At 42.6% G+C, this 27,919-nt stretch overlaps 1 protein-coding gene across 4 annotated transcripts in view; it reads right to left on the bottom strand.

The window, feature by feature from the left end:
• PDE8A (phosphodiesterase 8A) overlaps nucleotides 1-27,919 on the bottom strand; it is a 523,736-nt gene that overhangs the window by 339,356 nt on the left and 156,461 nt on the right. Inside the window, exon 1 of one of the 4 annotated variants that reach the window (XM_073568511.1) lies at nucleotides 196-1,220. The exons of 1 other annotated variant lie outside the window; for it this stretch is intronic. In XM_073568511.1, the coding sequence (XP_073424612.1) occupies nucleotides 196-435 (240 nt within the window). In that variant the 5' untranslated portion in view covers nucleotides 436-1,220. Of the gene's footprint in view, nucleotides 1-195; nucleotides 1,221-27,919 lie in introns of those variants that run through there. 2 more of the 4 variants (XM_073568512.1, XM_073568519.1) reach the window with 2 other exon arrangements.

The following is a 27,919-nucleotide window of genomic DNA, read 5'->3' as shown; positions in this document are numbered from 1 at the left end:
TTAGCAGAAAGTCAGATTAATAAGGAGGCAGCGCAGTGTGCCAGCCAGCTGTGTGCAGGGCCCTATGATCGGTGGGGGACAGGCAGTCAATGGCCCGGATGATGGCTGATCCGCAGAGGTGCTGTCACCTGGCCCACAATTAACCCCTGCCCTGCTGGCCAGGCCTACCACCTCGGCTGCCCCTTTGGCTGTTACCTTCACACTGGATCTGCTGCTGGGGATCTCTGCCTCCATGCTCTGGCTGGCCTCCCTCTTAGCCCTCACCTTATAAGTGGATGATGTGTTGGAGGATTTAATGAATAATCCCGGGACTGGGTTGCCTTGCGGAGACAGGACAGTGTTGGTCTGGTGTGGAGAGTTGGAGTCGTCGGACTCTTTGCCACTGTGATACACCACCCTGCTGTCAGAGATGTGAATGCTTGGAGCACAGCCCATGCTTTGATGCCTCCTCAGCCGAATGCCAAGCACCGGTGGCTGCCGTCAGTCTCTGCTGCCAGTCGCTGGCTCTGCGTGCTCTCCTGCGCGGCGCCGGCCGCTCTCCGGCATGTCCCCGGGGGGATCGGTAGAGAGAACTATCCTGCGATCAGAGCTCGGCCGAGACTGGGACATGTAGATCCCGGTGATCGCCTGGGCTCCTGTGCAGCATCAGCAGCAGCATGGCAACATCGTGTCCCCGGATGGCTGCACAGGAGGAAGGATGCCCGGAGCTCGCTGCGCCCTCCACGCCCTCACTGCCTCCTGCTTCCCCGGTAAGAGGCGGGCATGAGGGCTTTCCCCGGGTGGGTACAAGGCACAGATCTTCCTCGGTGTCCCCTCCACGGCTACAGAGTGGGGACCGTGGGACTCCTCCTCATCACCATCATCATCTTCCAGCAGCGGAGGAGGAGGAAGAGGCTTATTTACATTCGCACACTCCGCTCTTCTTGGCAACAGGAAGATTCCCCCTCCCCGCCCCCTGAAGACCGCAGGGAAAGACCTGCAGCGCTGCCCGGACGCACATGCCCCGCTGCCGGCGCTACACGACGCGCTGAGGATGCCCCAATGAATTAAAATGGCGCTCTCGTGCTAGCAGTCGTGCGCTCTGTGCAGCCAGCGCGCCTGTCATTACACCCCGCAATGCTGCAGTGCTCTGTGTGCCTGCTCCGCTCTCCCCGCCGCCTCTTCTCCTGCCCTCCTCCCGGCGGTCTCTCCCTCACCACCACCGCTCTCACACGAGCCGCAGCCAATAAAAGCGCCGCAAACCTGTGACCTCCAGCCTTTACTGACGTCAATGTAAATGAGCTCCGAGGGAACCAATCACAATCACCGGCAGCCGCTGAGGGCGTGGTGAAATTGCGGAGGGGAGTTTAAATGGTTCCTGGTCCTCGGTGCGCGGCAGTTTCTGTCAGGATGGCAGATGCTGCAGATGTGACTAGTGGCAGTGCCGGCTCCATGTGCGATGCGCGCTCTCATGGCAAACGTGCCGGCAGCTATAGCGAACTGAGAGAAAAGCTATCTTTGTTTCCCATTGCGACCAATCGGAGCTCAGCTTTAATTTTAACACTGCATTATATAATGCAAGCTATAGTCTTATTGGTTGTTATGGGCAACAATGGTAGATTTTCTTTTGGTTGTGATAAACGAGACCCAAGGTGTCAGCATCACTATAAAGAGAGGCGCATGAGGCCGATGAGACCCGATTCCTCATACACGGATTTTGCTGGGAAATATGTTAAGGTTCATCCTTTCCAGGTTAATGACTTGTATATAAGGCAAAATAAATACCCCCAGACTAAAATGTTCCTCCACCACTAGGGCTATAGTCCGACGCAGCGTTTTTGAAGCGTTTTTCAACTTTAAAATTGCTTTCAACCAAAACAAATGCATTCACTGGGAAATGTCATTGTAACATTTACCAACCCTAGCTGGCCATGTGGTGTGTGACACATAAGCAGACTCATCTTGTTTCCTTTATGAAGGAGGGACTCTTAAAGTCACAGAGCCTATGTTACAGGTGCATCAGTCAGCATTAATCTGCTTAAAGGGCCATTATTAAACAGTGGGTCTCTGAAACTGTTATTGCCTATGCTGTGAGTGGATGGGCAGCCAAGAATTACGACACACCCCAATACCCCTTTCACAAGATGTCCAGGAGGGCTTCAACAAAAAATGTTGCATTGACAGCAAGGCCTGCCCTGCTACCAAGTCATATGCACCCCAATAAGCCTTTGAACCCTGGTACTGGATGGCCACATGAAACAAAAGTTTCCATTATTATTTTATTTTTATTACCATAAAGTTTGTCCACGAAGTGAATGCGAGGCCTGGCCCTAATTTGCACGCACCACAATCCCCCTTGGAAGAAATGTGGGGGAGGGTTTCATAAAAAAAAAATCACATTACAAAGGAGCGTTTCATCTATACTTGGAATGCCCATGCAATAAGTGTATGGGGCTGGCAAACATTTCCCCCTGGGGGTATCAACAAGGTGTGTAAATTTTTTTTGAAGGGCATCATAAACACCTTGCAAGACTGTAACACGGTTTCCTACACAGTTGCTGCTGCGAAGGTTCAGGTTTTTTGTAAAAATATGGCGGACGAATTGTTGGATGAAGTGATCAGTAAAAGGGGCATGGTGATGACAGGAATGGGAAGGTGCATGATTAATAACAGCAGTGGCTTATGGGAGGTATGAGATCCAGGATACAGCCAACAATGATTCGTCGTTTAGGCACCATCAATTACCAGAATGAGTTTCATGCTCGTCAGAAGATCGGTGTAAGGCCGGTGTCACACTAACCGACGCAAAATACGGTCAGTATTTTACATGCGTAATACGGATGAATGGCCCCTAAACAGTGCTCCGTATGTCATCCGTAAGCAAGGTGTGGTCGCGTATTTTGCGCATATAAGCATCCGTATGTAATCCGTATGGCATCCGTATGGCAAGATTTTCTCGCAGGCTTGCAAAATGGACATATAATGGAGCCCTATGACAGGGTTTCTAACGGAAACCAAAGAATAGATATAGACACATAGAATGTATATACAGTCATATGTAAAAGTTTGGGCACCCCTATTAATGTTAACCTTTTTTCTTTATAACAATTTTGGTTTTTGCAACAGCTATTTCCGTTTCATATATCTAATAACTGATGGACTCAGTTATATTTCTGGATTCAAATGAGGTTTATTGTATTAACAGAAAATGTGCAATCTGCATTTAAACAAAATTTGACTGTATAGCGCACTGAATTGCCGGCTTTGCTAAAAGACACCTGGTGCGTATTTCTCGCAAGTCACATGTGTGCTCCGTGTGTAATGCGTATTTTTTGCGCACCCATAGACTTGCATTGGCGTACTACGGCCGTAGTACGCTGACAATCGCAGCATGCTGCGATTGGCACGGAGCGTAGAATACGGATGAGAAATATACGGCTGGTGCGAGTGACCCCATAGAGAATCATTTGTCCGTGTCTAATGCGTGCTTTTAGCGCCTCTCACTCGGCCGTATTCCTCGCCAGTGTGACCCCGGCCTAACAGATGCGCATGCGAGACTCGGCATAAGAAATGCCCGTACAAAATATGTTGCAAAACACGCACGTGTCTGTATAAAGGGCAAAGTGCAACATGTTTGTGAGATGCTGAATTAGAGAAAGCAGATCAGTGTTGGAGGAAAACCAAACAAACTGATGGATGCTCATGAAAAACTAAGTTGAAAGAGGAGTGCACCGTCCGTAACTATAAACACACCCGTGGCACAAGCTTATTCATCTTCACCTATACATATTACCAATAATATCCAAAGGTCACAGTCTAAAATTAATTGTCCTGGTGTAACGACGACCCTTGGAGACACCAGATTTCCTCTTTACAAGATATAATAATCTTTATTTTTATATAGTGCTAACATATTCCGCAGCGCTTTACAGTTTGCACACATTATCATCACTGTCCCTGATGGGGCTCACAATCTAAATTCCCTATCAGTATGTCTTTGGAGTGTGGGAGGAAACCAGAGTGCCCAGAGGAAACCCACACAAACACGGGGAGAACATACAAACTCCTTGCAGATGTTGTCCTTGGTGGGATTCGAACCCAGGACTCCAGCAAACCACTGAGCTACTGTGCTGATATGGACAATGATGGTACTGATGCCAACTTTGAAATTTACCACATACACACCAAGAAGATGCAGATCACAGCTGCAAAAAATGTGCAAAAAAAGGCTGTGAATTTCTGGAAAATCATTTTCTCTTGGGCAAAGTTTCCCTCTTACTAAAGTAGTACTGAATGATGCATACACAGCTCTAAGGTGTACTCTGCGTGAGATGCTTGAAAGATGATGTATTCTGATTTGTCCATGTCCGCTTTTTGAAAGCAAGCAGAAAAGAAGGATGATATAGCGGGAAGACATGATTTTGGCCATTAAGGAGGTGATGTCAGGTACAGATAGGTAGATCTGCGTGTCATCAACGTAGTGATGATATTGCAAACCGTGCCATTACATCAGCTGTCCCAGGCCGAAGGTGTAGATGGAAAAGAGTAAGGGTCCTAGAACTGAGCCTTGCGGAACACCGAAAGACAGGTGTTGAGGTGGTGTGGGAGAAGGAGACAATGACTGTCCACCTAACAGTCTTGTTGTTTTTTTAAAGACTCGGCCGATAACCCCAAAAAAGCCATTTGCACCACCAGCCATGTCCGCATCAGCAGGGGTAGCAAAACTACTAGCCTTATCACCACCAGCATGATCAATAAAATACACTATAGGAACAAAGAAGCGCAATAGGGTCTTATCTGATGATAATGGTATAAAGATATATAAAATCCACTCACCCGCTAAAGGAGAGATCAGGCGTATGGAAACCGTCAGCTGCTGCACGTCCAAATGGTCAGACAAGTGACCGCCAGTATATCGCTTCTTAAGGAACTTATTTTTCGGACTTTCATGCGCTGCTTGACATAATGCACAATCCAGTTATATTAAAAGATCAATAATTTATTTCCATTTAATCCCAACGCGTTTCGAAGTGGAAAACACTTCTTCAGGGGATGACAAATATTTGTCATCCCCTGTAGAAGAAGTGTTTTCCACTTCGAAATGCGTTGGGATTAAATGGGAATAAATGATTGATCTTTTAATATAACTCGTTTACCAGCATGATCAGGCACATGGCAGCAAAGCACCCGACTTTGTTGGTTTAACACCAGGCTCCAAGAACATTGTCTGCGGGTGATACCACTGCTTCTTCCGCTGTTGTGCGTGCAAGCCAATCCTCTGTCCATGGTGCATGCAAAGATGCCTCCTGCCCTGCATCTGCAGTTTCACACAAACTCAACTAACACCATTAACTTTGCTAGTTGGCATCACTTTTTTAGTTAGTCATTATAATATATCAACCACTGAGGACTCTTTTCTATGTTCTAACAGAAACATAGAATAAATATACAAAAATATTGGCCCAATTTTATCAATACTATTTAAAAGAAAAACTATCTTTTGCTGCCCACAGCAACCAATGAGAGATCAGCCTTATTTCTTATCTTAATTGTATCTGGTATTGCTTGCTATGAGCAACAAAATCATTTTTTATACAGTTTTGCCTAGTTTAGCAAGCAAGCAAGCAGGTGTTATGTTCCATTATATGACCTTACATTCATTGCCGAAAACCATGAATTTGATTGATCAAATTTCTCACTGAACACACTTCAATTCCTTAGTCCTATTTACTGCCAGAAAATATGTTGCTCAGACTTATATACACCTAAACAAAATTTCTTTAAAAAAAACAAAAAAAACAGTGAAATAATTCCTACCAACAGAACTGACTGAGCAGTGACAGATACATTACACCATTATTACCAATGTTATACAAAATAAATGTGTGTTGATAAGCATTGATCTACTTTAAGTACATTAAATCCACGTAATAATGAATGCATGGCAGGGGAAAGATACACATGGTGGCCGAACTAGTTAGTATAGGAAGAGAACTTTGTATGGTGATCATTGTGCATTAGAAACTATGTTCATGATTTTACCCGGGTGACCATGAGCTGGAGATAAACTGGATAATTACTTTTCTTACCCTATTAAATAAATTCTCCCAATTCATGTCTGTACTACACATTACATATTACTGGGGAGCAGGATTCAGCTAAAATCTTATGCACCTAGTGGTACATGTAGCCCTTGTATCTGCATACTGTGAATAGTCGAGGGTTTTGTATACTGCTGTGCAATGTAATGCTTATAAGGAAGAATACCTAAGTAAAATGGCATCCCCTGAGAACAACACAGTTTTGTCTTGTTGAACAGCCGCGACTTTGACATATTTTTCGAACATGCCGAAGACACTCGGTTAGCACCCGGGCAAGCACTGATAACGCCTTATCTGAGCACGTTCGCTCATCACTATTAGTTACACTCTAATATCTGATGCTACTTGTACTTGTAGCCTCTGAAGAATATATTGGCACTATATAAATAAAGATATCATAATACTATATAACAAAAAAAAGATGACGCAGCACCAGCTTCAGAGTTAAGGATTGGTGCCAGCCCGCGGGTTGTATCTCAAAAAACAGACAATAGAAAAATAAGGAAAGCAGGTGGCACTCAAAAACTGGGAAACTGCCAAAGGTCCAGTGAAACTTTTAATAATCCCTATGTGCAACAGGCAACATTTTGGCTTCACAGGTCCTTGGCTTGAGAAAGGCTCTGTGGAGCCAAAACGTGCCTGTTATACATGGGGCTTATTAAAAGTTTCACTGGACCTTTGCTAGTTTCCCATTTTTGAGTGCCACCTGCTTTTTTCATTTTTGTATATGCATATACATTGTAATATATACACATAAATATATATGGTAATAGTATATTAAATGCATTTTACTCAACACATTTTGTAATAATAACCCTTATCAATGAGTGGAAGGTGTTTCTAAATGTATCATGGTTCTGGCTGACTTCGAAATGTTTCAACCTTCTTGGTATGTCATTTTCAAGCTTTTCCCCACAGCATTTCAGCATTTATCAGTATCACCTATCCACAAAAATCACTTGAATGGGTCTGAGCAACTATAGGCTTTACTACCAGGCATGCATGTTACAAAATGTTTGGTGCATGCTGTGTGTGTGTACATCTAATGAAGAGGAAGAAGCAGCCCCTAAAACCGGCTGAGCCTCACCCATAGATGGTGGTAATATCCTAAGATTTGGCCATTAATATTAAAGTATCAGAAAATCCCTTTAACTTAGTAAAAGCTGAGCAGAAATAGAATCCTTGAAAATAAAACTACATGGACAAACAATTAGATCTGAAAGATAATTATAAAAAAAATAAAAGAAACAAGCAAAAAAAGATCAAAATGAACAAGAGTACAAAAAAGAACCACATTTTGTACAGTGCATCCCTTAGTGGGACCCTTTTAGCCTAGAACACATGGTTTATTGGTAACTTATTTCAGGGAAAATTCAATTAGGAACATGTTGAAACACTACGTCAAGGCGCCTGATCTGATACTTGTAGCAGCAGCAGCATGCAGGCAGCGTTTATGTACAGTGGCAAAACAATTGGACACAGCAATTAAATTCTACGCAAATATAATCTAGGAATGAAAACAGAAGAAAATTTACAGCTGTGGAATGAGTAGCTTCTATGTTTGCTGTGAAACATTACAACAATCATTAGAGTAAGAGAATCCAGCTAGTCTGTTTATAGTGACGCGATATGTAGCAATGTGCTTCCCAGATTTTGTTGGATACACAGTTTGTGAAGGACGAAGTACAATTCTCTCCACTCCTGAAATGTACCCCCACCCTTGCCTCCTCCAAGGCCATAAAAAAGCCATGCAGTGTTTATCTTTAATTAAAAACCAAGAACAAATCCTTTGAAACTCATAACACAAAGGTGCGAAATCCCCTGCAAGCTACAGGCAACCTGAAGTCTTTAGTCTGACTTGAAACACATGGATATACCTCGTCGTACAACAAATCACAGCAAGACTATGAGGTATTGAATCTGGAAAATGACCTATAATGACAGAATTCAAGATCTCTGAGCCTAGCCGAGCACATCATCCGAATCGGTGTTCCTTCCCCCATACGCCCGTCCCCGGAGCCAATTGTAGCACTCTGTGCTATGGAATTATAAAGCTTAGCCACCCAGAATTACATACGGGAGGCATATTTGGACTTTATGCTGCCATTCCATTCAGAGCTTCGGGTGGAAAGTTATGGGCCTTTCACGGTTCTGGACTGGAAATCATACTCTCAGAGATCGGAGGAGAGAGGCTACACAAGCCCAGGGATGGGCAAAGAGTGTGGGAGGGTCAGCCAAGGAGATAAGTGTCAGCTCCTCACTTGGAGCTCAGTTTTTCTTCTGGCTGGAGGACCCGTTATCAGACAGAGCCAGGAAAGCCTGTAACTAAGTTTTGGACCTGTGATCCCTCAGCGCCTCCCTGTGGTCACATGCTACATAACACGGTAATTGCATCCTATCTATACCTTATCCTTTGTACTACACCCCTGACTGCATACTTGTATATTGTTCTGTAAATATATGCTTGTATATTTCTGGTGCGTCTTTTAGGCGTTTAAATATAAAATTAATCTTGGGCTGCTCTTTTATCTTGATCCACAAATCCCCACGTCCGCACGCTCGGCTGGTTACATGATACGCTACCAGGTTTGTTCCTGACCCGATATAAGACTGTTGTCGGATGGGACTTATTTCAAACGAGGAACTGGTGGCAGAATACCGTATTGTTTTATTGAGGAACTCTGGCAGTGACGGCCGGGAGGTTTACACATATATCCCCAGCCTGGACTAGGAGTGCCTCACTAACTCGTACCTATAAGGGAAGTCTTTCCGGTGATAGTTTACCCTCAGTGCAGTTCCCCGACTGACGAGGGGCAAGTGGTGGCGCCAGAGAGCTGACCCCTGCTAGGTCCTTTTTGCCCCTCTCCCTGAGGTGAGCAAAGTCAACCCCCCCTTTCCCCTGTGAGATCCCTCACACTACTGAATTATAAAAATAAACTTTGTGATAAACAGGTAAGTTTAGTCATAACCAGATCAGAACATCCATATTCCAGGCATTCACCTCCACGTTATATGGGTCATTTCTCACAGAAATAGGAAATCTCTCATGATCAGTTGTCTGTTAGGGGTTTAATTACAGTCTCTGGTAGACCAATAATTAAAAGCAGCTCACTAGTCCACATGCGGGACGTCATGGATCCTCTATAGTCTGTCAATAGTCTGTTATTAAATCATGACCACTTTCAGTCATATGACTCAGCTTCTTGGAAGAACATTGTTTGTAGAAATAATCAAGAACTGTTACATGGCAACAATTTTTTGAGTTTTTGTATTGGTATTAATGGACTACTTTCAGCCGTCAACCCATTTCCATTATACAGATGTTAATCCAAAGAAATTCTGCACATTGTTTGGGACTGCAACAATAATCATTGAGAAGCTTGGTTGTAATTAAGATCCACAGTATCTAGAAAGAATACAGACTTAGGGCTCACACTCATCTGTGAGAAAACCGGACGTGTGCAATCCGATAAAAAAAAAAAAAATCGTATTCCACTCTGGCCAATGTAAATCTATGATTCGCTGCTCATATGCGATTTTTTTTCTCAGATGAAATCGGACTGAGAAAAAAAATCGCAGCATGATGCGATTGTCCTCGTATCTCGGACGACACCTGCCAATGCAAGTTAAAGGGAATCTGTCACCTCATTTTTCGCATATAAGCTGCGGCCACCGCCATTAGGGGCTTATCTGCAGCATTCTTTAATGCTGTAGATAAGGCCCCCGATGTAACCTGAAAGATAAGAAAAACAAGTTCGATTATACCCAGGGGCGGTCCATTGCGGTCCGGGTCCGGCGCCTCCCATCTTCATGCGATGACGTCCTCTTCCTTGCCCGAAAATGGCACAAATAAAAACGTCATCTTTATCCCGCAAAAAACAAGACCTCACATGACCCTGTGGGCCAAAATATGGAAAAATCATAGCTCTCAAAATGTGGTGATGCAAAAACTATGTTTTGCAATAAAAAGTGTCTTTTAGTGTGTGACAGCTGCCAAACAAAAAAAAGCTATAAATAGTAAATCAAACACCCCTTTATCACCCCCTTAGTTAGGGAAAAATAATATAATAAAAAAAGTATTTCCATTTTCCCATTAGGGTTAGGGTTGGGGCTAAAGTTAGGGTTAGGTTCGGGGCTAAAGTTAGGATTAGGGTTGGGATTAGGGTTAGGGGTGTGTTAGGGTTAGGTTTGTGGTTAGGGTTATGGTTAGGGTTGGGATTAGGGTTAGAGGTGTGTTGAAGTTAGGGTTGGAGTTAGAATTGGGGGGTTTCCACTGTTTAGGAACATTAGGGGCTCTCCAAACGTGACATGCGTCTGATCTCAATACTAGCCAATTCTGCGTTGAAAAACTCAAACGGTGCTCCTTCCCTTCCGAGCTCTGCCATGCGCCCAAACAGTGGTTTACCTCCACATAAAGGGGAATCAGCATGATCAGGGCAAATTGCACAACAACTTTTTGGGTCCAATTTCTCCTGTTACCCTTGGGAAAATAAAAAATTGGCAGCAAAAATACAATTTTTGTGAAAAAAAAAGATTTTTTATTTTTACGGCTCTACATTACAAACTTCTGTGAAGCACTTGGGGGTTCAAAGTGCTCACCACACATCTAGATAAGTTCCTTAGGAGGTCTACTTTCCAAAATGGTGTCACTTGTGGGGGGTTTCTACTGTTTAGGCACATCACGGGCTCTCCAAACGCGACATGGCGTCCGATCTCAATTCCAGCCAATTTTGCATTGAAAAGTCAAACGGCACTCCATCCCTTCCGAGCTCTGCCGTGCGCCCAAACAGTGGGTTACCTGCATATATGGGGTATCAGCGTACTCAGGACAAATTGTACAACAACTATTGGGGTTCACTTTCTCCTGTTACCCTTGGTAAAATAAAACAATTTGGATCTGAAGTAAATTTTTTGTGAAAACAAATTAAATGTCTATTTTTTTAAACATTCAAAAAATTCTTGTGAAGCAATGAAGGGTTAATAAACTTCTTCAATGTGGTTTTGAGCACCATCAGGGGTGCAGTTTTTAGAATGGTGTCACTTTTGGGCATTTTCTATCATATAGACCCCTCAAAGTTACTTCAAATGTGATGTGGTCTATAAAAAAATGGTTTAGTAAAATTTGTTGAAAAAATGAGAAATCGCTGGTCAAAGTTTAACCCTTATAAGTTCCTAAAAAAAAAATTTTTGGTTAAAAAATTGTGCTGATGTAAAGTAGACATGTGGGAAGTGTCATTTATTAACTATTTTGTGCCATATGACTCTCTGATTTAAGGGCATAAAAATTAAAAGTTGGAAAATTAGGACATTTTCAAGATTTTCGCCAAATTTCTGTTTTTTTCATAATTAAGCACAAGTCATATCGAAAATTTTTTACATAAAGTGCAATATGTGACGAGAAAACAATCTCAGAATCACTGGGATCCGTTGAAGCGTTCCAGAGTTATTACCTCATAAAGCGACAGTGGTCAGAATTGTAAAAATTGGCCGGGTCAGAAAGGTGAAAACAGGCTGGGTTGTGAAATAGTTAATAAATGAATAATTTTCTGAAAAAAAAAATAGCATGGGATCCCCATCATTTTATTAACCAGCAGAAGGAAAGCGGACAGCTGAGGACTGATGTTTGTAGCCTGGGTAGGGGGTAACACCCATGTAGTTTCCCAGGCTATTAATATCAAATCACAGCTCCATACTTAGCCTTTACTTGTTATTAAAATGGGGAACCCCCCAAAAAGTAACATCCCCTTATAATTAATAACCAGCAAAGGCTAGACAGGTAGCTGTGGGCTGATATTAATAGGTTAGGAAGGGGCCGTGGATATTTGCCCTCTCCGAGACTAAAAACATCAGCTCTCATCCGTCCCAGAAATGTCGCATCCACCTTTATGCCCAATCCATTGCTGTAAAAAATTAATAAAGCAGCATAACCCTCACCTGTTCCCAGCGTGAAAATAATGCTCTGATGCCCATGTCCCCTGTAAAAGAATTTTAAAAAATGAACAACCATATTCCTCACCTCTCCAATAATAATCCATTATCTTCCCATTGGAGAGGTGAATTTGGTTGGCTAACAACGTGGACCGTGTGGACGGGGCTTTGCGTGTGGAGTGAGTGTGGCTATGTGGAGTGGGTGGGGCTATGTGGAGTGGGCGGGGTTTGATACATACACACCCATACATACTTTCAGCTTTATACAGTATATATATATATGACTATTGGGTTAGTAATGAGGGTGTCTTAGATGCCTCTCCTTTACTAACCCCTGGGCTTGATGTCAGTTACCAATGCAAAGCTGACATCTACCCCAGCAACTATCACCCCATTTGCCACCACCACAGGGCAAGTGGGAAGAGCGAGACTAATTGCCAGATTTGGTACATCTTATAGATGTACCATATCTGGGGCGACTGAGAGCTGATGTTTTCAGTCTGGGAGGGGGCCAATATCCATTGCCTCTTCCTATCCTACTTATATCAGCCCGCAGCTGTCTGCCTAGTCTTTGCTGGTGGGTCGCCCATTTTAATAATCAGTAGTCTTAATAGATAGCTGTGATCTGATATTAATAGCCTGGGAAGCTACATGTGTATTACCTCCTTACCTGGCTGTAAAATATCAGCCCGCAGATGTCCCCTTTCCCTCTGAGGGTTAATCAAATTTCAAGGGATTCCACACCATTTTTTTCAGAAAATAATTTATTAGGTATGAAAATGCATTGAACCTTTTTTTTTCCGTGCTGGGTATTAGCCCTTATTTTTACAATCTACTGGATATAGTTTATTCCCAGCCATCGTTTGGTCAGCCATTTGATCACCAAAATTAATTTCTGGGGTCAAAGAGGAGATATACGCTGGATTTCGTCAAAGGTGAATTTACTGTTATGATTATGTATAATATTGTGTTTGCTGTACAGTCTTGCAAATAACAGAAAGTGCTCTCATTAGGATTAAATAATGACTCCATATAGTTTATGTCAGCGATCTCAAACATGTGGCCAAGGAGCTGCTTACAGTCCCTGTGGCTGTCATCTGAAGCGCACGGGGCACCCCAGCTCCCAAGGCATTGTTCAGGATGGCAAAGAGCAGGCAGAAGTACGGTCTTAGCATAGATCAATGCTATTTAAAGTACTACTCCAGTGGGATTTTTTTCAGCGCTGGAGTGATGCTTCTAATCTAAGGTCTTATACTCACCCACTTCACCTTTTTTCGGCGCCACTCAAGTCCCGTGGCACCATCTTTCTACCGCAACTTCTGATTGGCCTGAAGTCAGAAGCTAAGACACAAGCTCTCAGTGCAAGTCTATGAGAGCCAGAACAACACTCTCATAGACTTGTATTAAGGTGTGTCCTCCGGCTCGCTCCATGAAACACTAGAGCAGACGGCAGGTCGCAAACTGCTGGAGACTGACGGAAGCGGTGCTGATAAAAGGTGAAGACGGCAGCAAGTGACTATAAGAGTAGGGTCAGGGAAATTAGATTTTAAGCACCATGTCAGTGGTAAAATAAAAGAAAACCCCGCCGGAGTGGTGCTCTAAACCTTTATATACCACTGTCAATAGTGACAGCAGTATTTATATGGTTATTTGAGGGACGGACTCGCTCTTTAAGCATATGCAATTGTGAAGTGCAGGTAATTGCCATAACAGTCCAAAACTAAATTATAACTTTTTGGTCAGTCAGTTATCGTAGGCCACGTTCACATGTTCAATATTTGGTGAGTTTTTTACCTCAGTATTTGTAAGCCAAAACCAGGAGTGGGACAGTCAGAGGGAAAGTATAATAGAAACACGTCATCACTCCTGGTTTTGGCTTACAGATACTGAGGTAAAAAACTCACCAAATACTGAATGTGTGCACGTGGCCTAAAACTGACAGATCTAATACCCTGCAGTATGAAAGTATTGCAAGATATTAGATCAGTAATCAGAAAAGAAAAAAGAAAGTAAATTCCCTTCTAAGGACTAAAGCTGGAGTGACACATAGCGACTTACCAGCGATCCCAACAACAATATCAATGTGTCAGGATCGCTGGTAAGTCGCTATGTGATCGCTGGTGAGCTGTCAAACAGACAGCTTCACCAGCGATTAGCACAGCAACGCCGAGTGCGTGGCATCGCTGTGTTCGTTAGCACTGATACCATGGATCCATGTAAAAAATAGAATTAAAATAAAAAATATTGTTATTCTCACCTTCCGACGTCCCGCGCAGCATTCCCGCCTCTCTCCACGCTCCAGTCCCAGTAATCCTTTGCGAGAATTACCGCGATGACGTCCGTTCTCGCGGGATCGCGAAGTCTCGCGGTCATTCTTGCAAAGGATTACTGGGACCGGAGCATGGAGAGAGGCGGGAAGACTGCGCGGGACGTCGGAAGGTGAGAATAAAACAATATTTTTTATTTTTTTAAATTATTTTACAGCTGATCGCTGGTCTCCCGCCTGTCACACGCAGTGAAGCATGCTGGCCAGCGGGAGATCAGCGATGAAAAAAATGTCCAGAGGTTTCTTGCAACGATCAGCGATACAGGCAGGGGGGCCGGTCGCTGATCCCTGTCACACACAGCGATCTCGCTGGTGAGATCCCTGTCACACACAGCGATCTCGCTGGTGAGATCGCTGTTGTGTCACAAAAGTTGTGACTCAGCAGCGATCTCGCTAGCAAGATTGCTATGTGTGACGGGCCTTAAGTTAAAAAAATTTAAAAATTAAAAAAAACCCATAAAATAGAGTATGAAAAAATAATGGAAACATAATAAAACTGTTTTATCTAAAAATTAAAGTAAACAAAAAAATACATGATTGGTATTGTAGAGCCTAGAACAACCCAAGTTATGAAACTGCCCTATAACCCAAAGCTGAGGGATGACGGAGATGACCTTCCACCTCTGATATGTGCACCCACCCTTGGGATTCCACAGGATCATTGTTTTTCTTTAATTAAACGCCAGATGGAAATTTCATTCTCCAGCAGGACTTAACACCTGTGCACACTGCCAAAAGTACCAATTCCTGGTTTATAAACAACAGTATCACTGTGCTTTATTGGCCAGCAAACTCTCCTGACCTTAACCCCATGGAGAATCTATGGGGTATTGTCAAGAGGAAGATGAGAGACACCAGACCCAACAATGCAGACGAGCTGAAGGCTGCTATCAAAGCAACCTGGGCTTCCATAACACCTCAGCAGTGCCACATGCTGATCACCTCCATGCCACGCCACATTGATGCAAAAGGAGCCCCGACCAAGTATCGAGTGCATTTTCTGAACATACATTTCAGAAGGACAACATTTCTGATTTTACAATCATTTTTCAAGCTGGTGTTATAAAGTATTCTAATTTACTGAGATAATGACTTTGGGGTTTTCATTGGCTGTAAGCCATAATCATCAACATTAACAGAAATAAACACGTGAAATAGATCACTCTGTTTGTAATGATTCTACAATATATGAGTTACACTTTTTGTATTAAAGAACTGAAATAAATTAACTTTTTGATGATATTCTAATTTTGTGAGATGCACCTGTAGCTGTCATGCGAATGATCGAACAGCTGTCTATAGTGTATGTGGGCTTTAATAAATTTCATGTTCAGCTGACAGACATTCAGACAGTTGTTTTTATATCATGTCTGATATATTAAACATTACATCATCTACATGACTACATCACCAGAACCACTGTCTTAACCTTATGTCACCAGAACCACTGTTAATACAGTAATACTGTATTCTAATCCTTGCAGGGTTAACAAGTATGTCAAAGATAATTCATAAAAAAATTGTATGGATGTAATTTATGTGTGCTATATGAAGACAATTGTCTCGGCACTGTTGTCATCCTGTCCTAGAGAAGAGGAAAAAGAAAGGGGCAACCTAATGGGTGTAACACATATCATGCTGGCTATTTATAGGGACACAATATAAGTGAAATGTTATCCTTTGTAATATACCTGTCGAACAAAGGACCCTGCTGTCTAATTTGTAGCAGTTTATGCACATTGTTCGCATCCAGCGGTATGTTATGTTACAGTAAATACTGTTCTCGTTTTCACCTGGAATTTGACTCTCAAAGAACTATTTCATTTATTCTGCTTAATCTTCTTATAAAAACGACTGTTGTGTTAAATTTCTGGGATCTTTGAGTGTGAACCTTTGTTGTGTCTGCTCCAAGATTAAGCAGCAAACTTTCCATAAATTGGGCTCACTTAAAGGGTTATCTGGATATTTTATTAATTTTATTATTTTTTTATACGCTTCTGCCAGGTATTCTGCGGTTTCTGCTAGTGGTATATTGACAGAGTAGTGTCTTCTCTTAAGGTACCGTTACACTAAGCGACGCTCCAGCGATCCCGACAACGATACAACCTGGTAAGGATCACTGGTGCGTCGCTACATGGTCGCTAGTAAGCTGTCCTACAGGCAGATCTACTCAACGACGCAGCAACGATCCGGCGATCCGTATATCGACCTCAAAAAATGGCCCAAAATAAAAAAAGACTATTTTATGTTTTATGTTTATGTTCTTGTGTATTTAACAGATAATGAACATAACATATTGAACATGATATATACATATGCACCAATATAAGGGAGACAGGTCTCGAGTGCACACTTCAGCAAACACTGCTACACGTCAACGCCATGTAGTCCTGTGTTACGGTTTATCCCAAGACGGCAGTGGTTACCTATATTTGACTTGGAATTCAGCCACAGTGATAGTTAGCCGAGGACAATAACATCAGCAGACTGTAGCCAGGATGGAGAATCTCGAGGCATCTAGTGTATTCAGTAGTTAATTGGGATAAGATACAATCAATTCAGCGAGCTGCCCAAAAAGGGGACAAAGACTCACTCTACTCACAGGATCCAGTTTTAAAAGATCTGCTAAAGGTCTAATGTCTATAGGGGACTGCAAATTCCCCCAAATCTCTTATGATAAAAGACATGAAGATATTCTGGCCGCCTGTCACGGGGTAGTTGGGACAAAGAAGGAAACGTGGAACCTGGGCCCCTGAACTGCCCCTCAGGCTAAGGGGGTGCCCTGACGCTCCTTAACTTGGGGGTACACTTGAAGGTAGTAAGTCCCAAGTCCCCGACCTGTCCCTATCTCCTGTTTAGCCCTGAGCTAAACCACCAACCCCCTCCCCAGGAGGTGAGACAGGGAATAAAGTGAACTGCACCCAAAAACTCACAAAAGAAAATAAAACAGACACCATGGGGTTAAAGCAACTAAAACCCAAAACTTAGCTTTGCTCTGCTGCAAATGCTCCAAGCAACAGAGTAAGGATCCGATCAGCATCCAGAAGCAACTCCACTGCTCCAGATAAGCTGAACCCAATCTCCACCAGGTAGGTCCAGTCTTCACCACGGTTGGATAACAAATGAACAATATTACCAACAGTGATTTACTTCACATGACGACCTTTTATAGGAAGGAGGGGGGAGTAGTCATCACCTGTTGGTTAATTCAAACGCGTAGTAACCCCAGCGGCCACCGGGGGCAAAACCAGCACCAAAACAACTACAGTTGTAGCAAACCCCAGCGGCCACCGGGGGAAAAAGGAAAAAGGTTTCTATAAGAATCCACATTCTGCTACGGCTCCAAAAATGGACCGTGACACCACCACTTGCTTTCCTTTGTCAATGTTAGATGTAAGGCCGGTTTCACATTTGCGTTAAAGGCCGCAGCGTCGGCCTGTGCACGGCGCCGCTAAGCCCCGCCCCCTGTCGCGCCTCCGCCGGTAGCTCCGCCTCCAGGCGCATGACGCTGCATGCGTCATGCGTCCCCTATCTTTATCACTGAGGATGCAGGCCGTGCGCAGTATGCGTTTGGCGGCGCCTGCGTCCTTTTGACGGTGCGCCGAGCGCAACCAAATTGCAACAGGTTGCGTTTGGTGCTGGTTGGCGCACTGTCAAAAGGAAGCAGGCGCCGCCAAAACGCATACTGCGCATGGCCTGCATCCTCAGTGATAAAGATAGGGGACGCATGACGCATGCAGCATCATGCACCCGGAGGTGGAGCTACCGGCAGAGGCGCGGCAGGGGGCGGGGCTTAGCGGCGGCCGGGCACAGGCCGACGCTGCGGCCTTTAACGCAAATGTGAAACCGGCCTTATTAGGGGATTTTATACATCGTGTATTTTAATGATACCTTCTTACATCAGCTCCACGGTATGCAGCCTGAGCGTGAATATGCCATTTTTTTAACAAATCACAAGCCACAAATGAAAAGACCAAGTATACAACCAACAAACTTACTGTGCCACATAAGAGAATAACTGTGTGTATTCTTAGCCCTGGGATACTGATGTTTATTATCCCTGCACCATAATGTAACTGTGCAACAATGAGAAAAGGATCCAGCTCACCATCATTGGATTCACATGTAGTTCGGAGCATGGAGGCAGTTAGTAGCAGGAAAAGGTAGAAAATCCAGCTTCCCAGACTATTTTTCTTTTAAATATATATTTTCTTTATCAATGAATAATAGTAATCCAGTGAAAAATATAACTGTGCATTATCCTTCTCTTTTACTGAGATGTGATTTGTATTATGATATTGTGTTTATTATTCTTGTGCCGTAAAAAAAAACAAGGTGTTATCAGTGTGAGACATGTAAGTAACACAGAACAGCAGAACTGAGCTTTGTCTCCCTGCAAACACATTTCCTGCAGCTCTCACAGCTCTGCTGTGGTCCCAAAATATTGAGAACCTGTGTGCCTGAAGCTGAGAGGAACCTGTAGCTAAATTTACATATAACATTTTTTTTCTCTAAATAAGATATCAGATTGCAGATACCAAGGTATCATTAAATTCAGCTCCCTATGACCTGCATGTCCATATAGATGGCTTAGGAGGGACGATCCTACTCACAGATTCCCTTTAAGTGGTACATCAGTGGACTCAGAGTCTCTGCCACGACTTTATCCTGCCTTCAGTCCAAAGTCTATTGTAAACCCTGTGCTGTGACATCACATTACTCTTGTATTGTATTGCTGTCTTTATTATGACTGCTCTGTGACATCACAGTATGCATAATCTTTGTATTATGAAGCTGTGTTTACTTTGCCTGTGCTATGATATCACTGTTTCTTTCCATTATCTGTGACATCACTATATGTATTATCCCTGCTAGCGATATTATCCTTGTGTGACAGCTGCTATGATTCCTCCTCTCAGTGTGATGAGTGGCAGCTCAGCCTTCCAATCTGGGGCAGAGCCATGCTGAGTTGTCTGAGGCTTGGGCGTGCAGAGCTGTCAGAGTGGTGAGTGATAGTCCAGTCGCCCAATCAGGGCCGGGATGTGCTAGGCTTTCTACAGGTGTCTACTGTTCGAATGATTCTCAGGTTATTTAACTGGCTGTCTGCCGCTTATCTCTGCCAGTTGTAGCTCTGAGTTCTGTATTTTGATCTTTTGCTGACCAACCTCGGATTTGCCTTTGACCATCCGTTTGCCTAACCCCTTTGTCTTGATCCGCTATCTTCTTGGAATTCTCACCCCGTGCTGTGACTTGACTACTCTTTTGCCTCACCACTCAGTTTATGACATACACTCATGTCTTTTGACCTCGGACTCCCTGATTTCCTGACCTCACGACGTGTCCATAATTAGTGACTAGAATCCCAACAGCACTGTGCTTATTATTGTCATCTGTTGGCAATTTTTCTTTTTTTTCTATGGCTCTACACGTGAACACCCCGCAAAGAGCCACTGAGCTCACTGATTGGCTACCGCACTGTCGACGTGACACCAGCGCCACAGCCATTGCCAGACACTGGGAGTAATGGCGAGTGGACTTGCCGGTGGACCTGAGGAAGGCCAGTACAGCGTGGTTTGTTTCTTTACAACAGCCCGCAGTCAGGGATTACCTTTTAATGGAAGGGAACAACCCATGTAACATTTTTCTGTACTTTGACATAGCTATCTTTGTTATCTTGCATTCAGGTCTAGGAGTGTAAAGCTATGCCTATTGCAATTTTTTTTACATTCTATGATTCTTGACATAATACTCTGTATAAATGCAAAATACAATATTCTAAGTTGTGTTCTCACAGCTCCCATTTAACATGTTAAAAATGATCAATTTAATGAATACAAAAAGTTATTTAATTTTTTTTTATTTTCCCAATATTGTGCTATGTACTGTGTGATGCTGTAAAACTGACCCACTACCTCTTAAATTAGACATAAATGACATACTACTAGAGTTACTTTACTTGTCCTTTCCAATAAGCCATCAAAGTTTGCTATAGATCGGCATATTACTGGACACAGGCCGATGTCTAATGTAAACACATTAGCTCCCTCCAGCTTATGTCGCACACCTATCCTAGCTACGTCTTTCCAGTGTGCAGATCAGCCTGTAGCAACATTATACAATAATTACCTTGTCAACCACATCATCCATCATAATGTGTTTTCATGCAAACTTTTAACTTGTGAGTAACAACAAGAGCCATTTTGCCTGCATAAGTTAGATTGTCCCAAGATAATTAGTAAAGCTGGTAAAAGTGAAACATCACATGGCATTACTACAGTGTGGGGAATAAGTATCTGATACACTGCCGATTTTGCAAGTTTTCCCACCTACAAAGAATGGAGAGGTCTGTAATTTTTATTGTAGGCACACCTCAACTGTGAGACACAATCTAAAAAAAAATCCAGAAAATCACATTCTGATTGTTACATAATTAATTAGCATTTAATTGCATGAAATAAGTATTTGATACAATAGATAAACAGAACTTAATCTTTGATCCAGAAACCTGTTTGCAATTGCAGGGATCAGATGATTCCTGTAGTTCTTGACCAAGTTTGCACATACTGCAGCAGGGATTGTGGCCTACTTCTCCATACAGATCTTCACCAGGTCTTTCAGGTTTCGGGGCAGTCGCTAAGAAACATTGATTTTTAGCTCCTCCAAAGATTTTCTATTGGGTTCAGGTCTGGAGACTGGCTAGGCCACTCCAGGACCTTGAAATGCTTCTTACGGAGCCACTCTTTAGTTGCCCTGGCTGTGTGTCTCAGGTCATTGTCATGCTGGAAGACCCAGCCACGACCCATCTTCAATGCTCTTACTGAGGGAAGGAGGTTGTTAGACAAAATCATGTGATACACGACGCCATCCATCCTCCTTTTAATATGATGCAGTCGTTCTGTCGTCTTTGTAGAAAAGCATCCCCAATGTATGATGTTTCCCCCACCATGCTTCACGGTTGGGTTGTTGTAGCTGGGGTTGTACTCAACGTTCTTCTTCCTCCAAACATGGCGAATGGAGATGATAACAAAAAATTCTATTTTGGTCTCATCTGAACACATGACATTCTCCGAAGCCTCCTTTGGATCATCCAGATGGTCATTGGCGAATTTCAAACGGGCCTGGACATGTGCTGGCATGATTTTAATTAATTACAGCGTAGTGTGTTACTAACAGTAATGTAGTTCTGGCTTTTTCCTGACCTCTTTCAGAATCATTCTTACCCCACAAAGCGAGGTCTTGCATGGAGCCCCAGAACGAGGAAGTTTGACTGTCATCTTGTGTTTCCTACATTTTCGAATAATTGTGCCAACAGTTGTAGCCTTCTTACCAAGCTGCTTGCCTATTGTCCTGTAGCCGATCCCTGCCTTCTGCAGGTATCCACTTTTGTCTCTGGTATTCTTAAACAGCTCTTTGGTCTTGTCTATGGTGTAGAGGTTGGAGTGTAATTGATTGAGTGTGTGGACAGGTGTCTTTTATACAGGTAACGAGTTCAAACAGGTGCAATTAATACAGGTAATGAGTACTTCTTAAAAAAAAAAAACTAACAGGTCTATGAGAGCCAGAATTCTTGCTGGTTGGTAGTTGATTAAATACTTACGGTATTTCATGCAATAAAATGCAATTTATCTAAAAATAATGTAATGGTATTTTCTGGGTTTTTTTTTTTTTGTTTATTTTAGATTCTGTCTTTCACAGATGAAGTGTAAAAATTACAGCCTTCTCCATTCTTTGTAGATGGGAAAACATGAAAAAAAAAAAACGGCACTGTATCAAATACTTATTTCCCCACTGTAACAGATGACAGTCTGCCCCCTGTATAACTATCTATACACGAGACAGCTGTCAATCACTGAGTAGCACAGCCCACTGGACTCATGCACACAATCACCACGGATTTCAATGGATAAAATATAAGTTTTACTGAATCTTTTCCATCATACATACAGTATACGATATATCATTCTGCTTAACTTCCTTTTCTCTATACCATACTGTCCACAGATCAGACGACAGGTACAACGAGACAAGTTCCCTTTATGTCCTGATCAGACCAGCATATATCGTCAATTTAGTATAATATATAGACATAATATAAGCATTTTATTTAAATAACCTTTATTGAATCAACAATATACCAGAATTCATACTGATCAGATTGAAATGAAATAGGATCTCTTCTTACCTACCGTTCAATTTATTGTGCAAGCAGCAGAAATGAAACTCTTCTACTATTTAATCATGAAAATTATACAGCGACCATGGTTCCTTTTGCTTTTAATAGTTTTAATCATGATCGGTATGAATCCTTGTATATTGTGGATTCAATAAAAGTTGAAGAAACAATATGCGGTACTCATATTTCACCTATGGGTTACTTTACTGAAATTGATGCTATTCCTTATGTTGGGCTCTATAGTTGGTTAATTAGGTTAGGGTTTTCTTTAAATCTTTACAGCAATTGCTGGTTTATTCAGCAACCACAGGATTTGTCGTTTCCACAAGGGGTAAAGGCAAAGTTATCTCACAGTACTGGAAAGAGGAAAATAGTCTCAGAATATGATGACACCCATTTTATGTGTGTGAAAGTAGCAAAATACAAAAATAAATATATATATATATCTTATATAATGTACACAACATTAGATGTTTCTGCATTCACATTGACCCACAAAAGTAAAAGAAATTGTGATTAATCAGTCTTCTGTACCTAAAATGAGTACCTGTAAAACTATAGGTTGTTTCACAAAAAAACAATGTCTGCAGAAAAATATATATATATATGGGTGATGGCAACTTAAAATAAAAAATATGTACATTCAATGTGTTTATTGTACAAAAGTACGATAATACAACATAAATAAAACTATACATATTTAGTAACACTTTATGCAGCAAGGTGGGGATTGTAATATTTAAAATGTATAAACAGTACTGGAAGAATTGCTTTTTTTTTCTATTCTACTCCATGAAAAGTTACTAAAAGCTACTTAAAGGCTATATACACCCTGAAATGGTGCCACTGACAAATAGAAATCATCCCACAAAAAAACAAGCACATACCGCTACCTCAACAAATAACAAAAATGGAAAAAATATATATATACGGTATTTTTACGTTCTTAACTCAACAATGCCTTATTCACACTCTTCATTTTCATGTATTGGTTGTATTAATTTTTTCACGGATACCACACATGCCCACTATATAGTCTTTGCGCCTTTTTACAAGCCATTTTGTGTGGGCCTTGATGTAACGGACAGCAATTTTTTTCTTGTTTGTTTTCTAAAAGCTATAACATTTGTATTTTTCCGATATAACCATATGAGGGATTGCTACTTGTCTGTTCTGCCCCTTCTGACTTAGAGCAGTCATGGACTGGGGATTTTCCTACTTCCTGTGATGTCACGTCAACAGAATAGTTCCTTCTCTTCTGCTGTGTTCTATCAAGGGGCATCACTGCCAATGCCAGGTAGGTTGATTGACAGCCAGCTCCCCGAGGCGTTAACCAGAGCTATCGTTCAATCAACATGACATCGGCAGTGACCCTCCATTCGAAAGAGCTGCTCTGTCAACATGGCGTCACAGGAAGGAGGAGAATCATCATCACAAGTGGTACGTGACCGCTCTGAGATGGAAGAAATTGTCACATAAGCAATTACCTCCCAATAAGAGCTTAGCCCCTTAGAAAAAAATATTAAGTCCCGGATAACCCTTTTAGCAAGAAATAGCAATTCTGAGATTACTGTGATACCCAATTGAGACATTGTTTTTTTCATATTTTACTACTTTTGTATAATAAAATCTCTTTAAAAAAGAAAGCATCTGAGAGCAATAACATGGTTAGTTTTCAATAAATTTTGCAGTCTAAGGGTTTGTTTTTTGAGAAAAGATGTAGCTTTCACTAGTACCAATTTGATGATCAGCTGCGTTTTTGAACACTTTTTAATTTTACCTTTTGGGAGGCAGAATGAAAAAAAATGCTGCAATTCTTTATTTTAGTTTGTTTCTCTACAGTGTTTAGTGTGTGGTATAGTTAACATATTAACTTTCTTATGCAGTTCAGGGCCATTGTGGTGATACTTAATTTACATTTTTCAGGTTTTCATTGACAAGACGTTATGAAGGTTTGGGGTTTTTTTTGCAGAACAAGACGTTTTCAATTGTTGCCATTTTGGTGAACATAAAAACGTGTGTTTTTGGGGGGAAGTGAAATTCCCCAAAGCAGCAATTTTGGAATGGTTCCACATTGTTTGTCTTAACACTATTTGTCGTGCAGGATAAAAAAATCATTACAGGCGCGACTATTCCAATTATGTTTAGGCTGGATGTCAATCAGGGCTAGACCCCCAAGCCCATGAAATCACTGACATACAGGAATGTCATGGTGCCATAACGAAAGGCATTCCATAGTGTTCTTGTATGTCATGATGCCTTAGAGATGGAATAATTATGTTTATATTGTTTATTGCTGGTATTAGTTTTATATGCAATGTATATGTCTATACTGTGCGTAACAGTGCTATGGAAGTTATTTGTAAAAACTTCACTAAGTGAAGACATATTAGAGGCACATGCGAACATTATGCATTGTCTGCATAGACAGTGCACCCGATTGTCTGTCCCAATCTACACAGCAAAGCTGACAAGTGACCTTCAGAAAAGAGTGTTAGCTCTATAGGGCTGTCAGAATATTTCAAAATTAAATTGCAACACGAAAAATCTTTTAGAAATATGTTACCAAAATGTTTTTAAAACCTGTTTACTAGCAAACATATCCCTTTAAATGGAATGTATCACCAAATTTGCTTGATCAAAACCAGACACTAACATTTTCTATTATTTTTGTTTCCTGATATTTTTACTCTATTTTCTTTGAATAATTCTAGAGATAGACATCTTACTTGAACTGCAGCAGTCCTGAGATATGCTTTACAGCGGTGAACTTTCATATTTTGAGTCTTGAGAGGACTCATAACATTAAGTAGGAGAGTGCTGACTGGGCAGAGGAATTCTGCGACCTGTTGGAGGCCTATCTGCGGAGAGGAGAACTCTGACCATCACCTATGGTAAATGGGGCTATGCCCCTAGCTTTACAATAAAGATTGTACCTTCATTGTAATCCCACCTCTGAAAGTGAAATGACTGCTTTGAAGGGGTCCCTACAGAACAGGAAGGGTGAATTGTGAGGCTCAATTGCTTGTGTGAAGATATCAAGATATCAGTTTTGTGTAGATAAAAACTAGAATGACAATAAGCGCAATAGGGTCTTATCCGGTTTACAAAACAATGAGTAAAATGGAATTTGCACACTTGGGGGATTGTGAAAGTCACAACCCTTTTGTAAGCAAAGACGGCCGCTAGATAACCTGCAAACAGGTAGTTTGATCATTGTAGTTTGTCCTGATGAAGAGGTAAGATCAACTCGAAACGTGTTGAGCGAGTATACTCATTGCTCGGGTTCTCCCAAGCATGCTTGGGTGTTCTCCGAGTGCTCGGAGATTTAGTTTGTGTCGCTGCAGCTGCATGATTTGCGGCTGCTAGACAGCCTGAATACATGCGTGGAATGCCTGTTTGTTAGGGAATTCCCACATGTATTCAGCCTGTCTAGTAGCCACAAATCATGCAGCTGCGGCGACACAAACTAAATCTCCGAGCACGCCAAAATACTCGGAGATCACCCGAGTATACTCGCTCATCACTAGTGATGACAAATAAAACCGCATCCATATCGTAGCTGGACTCCTATTGTATACTGGATCCTCGGCAGCGCAGTTCTACATCCACTTGCATCTCCAAGTTTGCAAGATATCAGTTTTATTTCTTTTAACATAGAGGCAAAAATTCAAACTATTTTCTTAAAAAAAATAAGATGAACAAAAAAAATTGTTTAAACCAGTTTTCCACTAGGATGACCCATTATTCAAATGAATAATGCAGCAGCTGGGAGCGGCCACTAAACAGTCTGACAGCAAAGTGGTTTCCTGCTTCATATACTTTTAGGAAAGTGGGATGTAAGATCCACAATGATCTCATATTGATGAGCCTTCCTAAAAAAAAGGGGATCTGTCACCAGATTTCACAATACTTGCTACATGCATCATTTCTTAGATGCATTAGACCTGATAGAACTAGTGTACTTACTTAGAAAAAATCCAACTTAGAATTTCTTTATAATCATAATATTAAAACTAGAATTTCATGAGTTCAGATAAAAACAGACTCATATAATATTAATTCTATATTATCAACCATTTTAAGGTAAGTACACTGTCACGCCGTGCTCACCTGGGGGCGGGACCTCAGTCCCGACGTCATCTCTTCCGGAGCTGCGGTCACTCCGGGGGTCCCGTAGGGTGCGCACGCGCAGCTCTCGTTCCCGGGCCTCCTCCTACATGTCACGTTTGCGCTTGCGCGCTCCTGTCAGTGCTGTATAGGGCTCGGTCCTCTCTATGGTAATGGAGGACCTGACCCGGAACCTGTAGTGGTCATGTGCTTTCTGGCTAGGTCCTGACCCGGAACCAGTAGTAGTCATGTGCTATATCAGACGACCTCCCCCTAGGGGAGGTGCCTGATTATTGTTGTGCTTCCTGGCTTGGTCTGCCGTGTCCCTGCCTGGCTGTGCGCTGTACTCAGGTCCTCTGCCTTGCACTCTGTTGTGCCTCTTGGCACACGCTCTGAATCTGCACTCTGCTTTGTACTTGGTTGTGCCTCCTGGCACACGCTCTGACCCTGTGTTCTGTCTCATACTCGGTTGTGCCTCCTGGCACATGCTCTGACACTGTACTCTGTCTCATACTCGGTCGTGCCTCCTGGCACACACTCTGATTCCGTGCTCTGTCTTATACTCAGTTGTGCCTCCGGGCACACACTCTGATCCTGTACTCAGTCTCTTACTCTGTTACACCTCCTGGCACACCTGCTGCCTGACTCAGTGCTCTGACGTGCTCCTTGCACGTTTCCTGCTTCACTCACACCCGGACGAACGAAGTCTCTGTATACCACGTGTTCCCGTGTCCACACTTTACACGTTCCTGCAGACACTCTCACCCACTCGTGTCTCCTGTGAGCCGGCCGCCTGGTGCCAGCAGTCGTGGTGCCTCACCCCCTGGGGCTTGCCCCTGACACTCCCTGTATAGGGGGTGGTCTTCACTAGGTCAGCTCGCCCTGGGAGGGTTGGTGTCACGACCCAGAGGGTCCACTCCAGGAGTCGTCACAGTATAATCAGGCCATGGACCCCGCTGGTGCCACCACCTCCATCCAAAAGGAACTGGTGTTCCTACGGGAGAGTCAGACCAGGATTATGGTCTTTTTGAAATCCATGGAGTCTCGTTTGTCGGCCATACAATCCGTTTCTGCCCAGTCCTCAGCCCCGCACCCGATGCCGCGCCTCGGCAAGCCACCCCGATATAGCGGGGACCCTAAGTTTTGTCGAGGATTTCTGAACCAATGCCGGTTACATTTTGAGCTTTTGCCGCAGCACTATCCCACTGAGCGCGCCCAAATTGCCTTTATTGTTTCACACTTAGAGGGGGAGGCATTAGCATGGGTGAACCCCCTCTGGGAGCGCAATGACCCACTCGTCTC

Source organism: Dendrobates tinctorius, unplaced genomic scaffold (assembly GCF_039654945.1).
Source record: "Dendrobates tinctorius isolate UK_male_01 unplaced genomic scaffold, ASM3965494v1 ptg000022l, whole genome shotgun sequence".
Taxonomy (NCBI): Eukaryota; Metazoa; Chordata; class Amphibia; order Anura; family Dendrobatidae; genus Dendrobates; species Dendrobates tinctorius.
The sequence above is the reverse complement of the archived record's forward strand: the minus strand, read 5'-3'. Positions and strand labels throughout refer to the sequence as shown.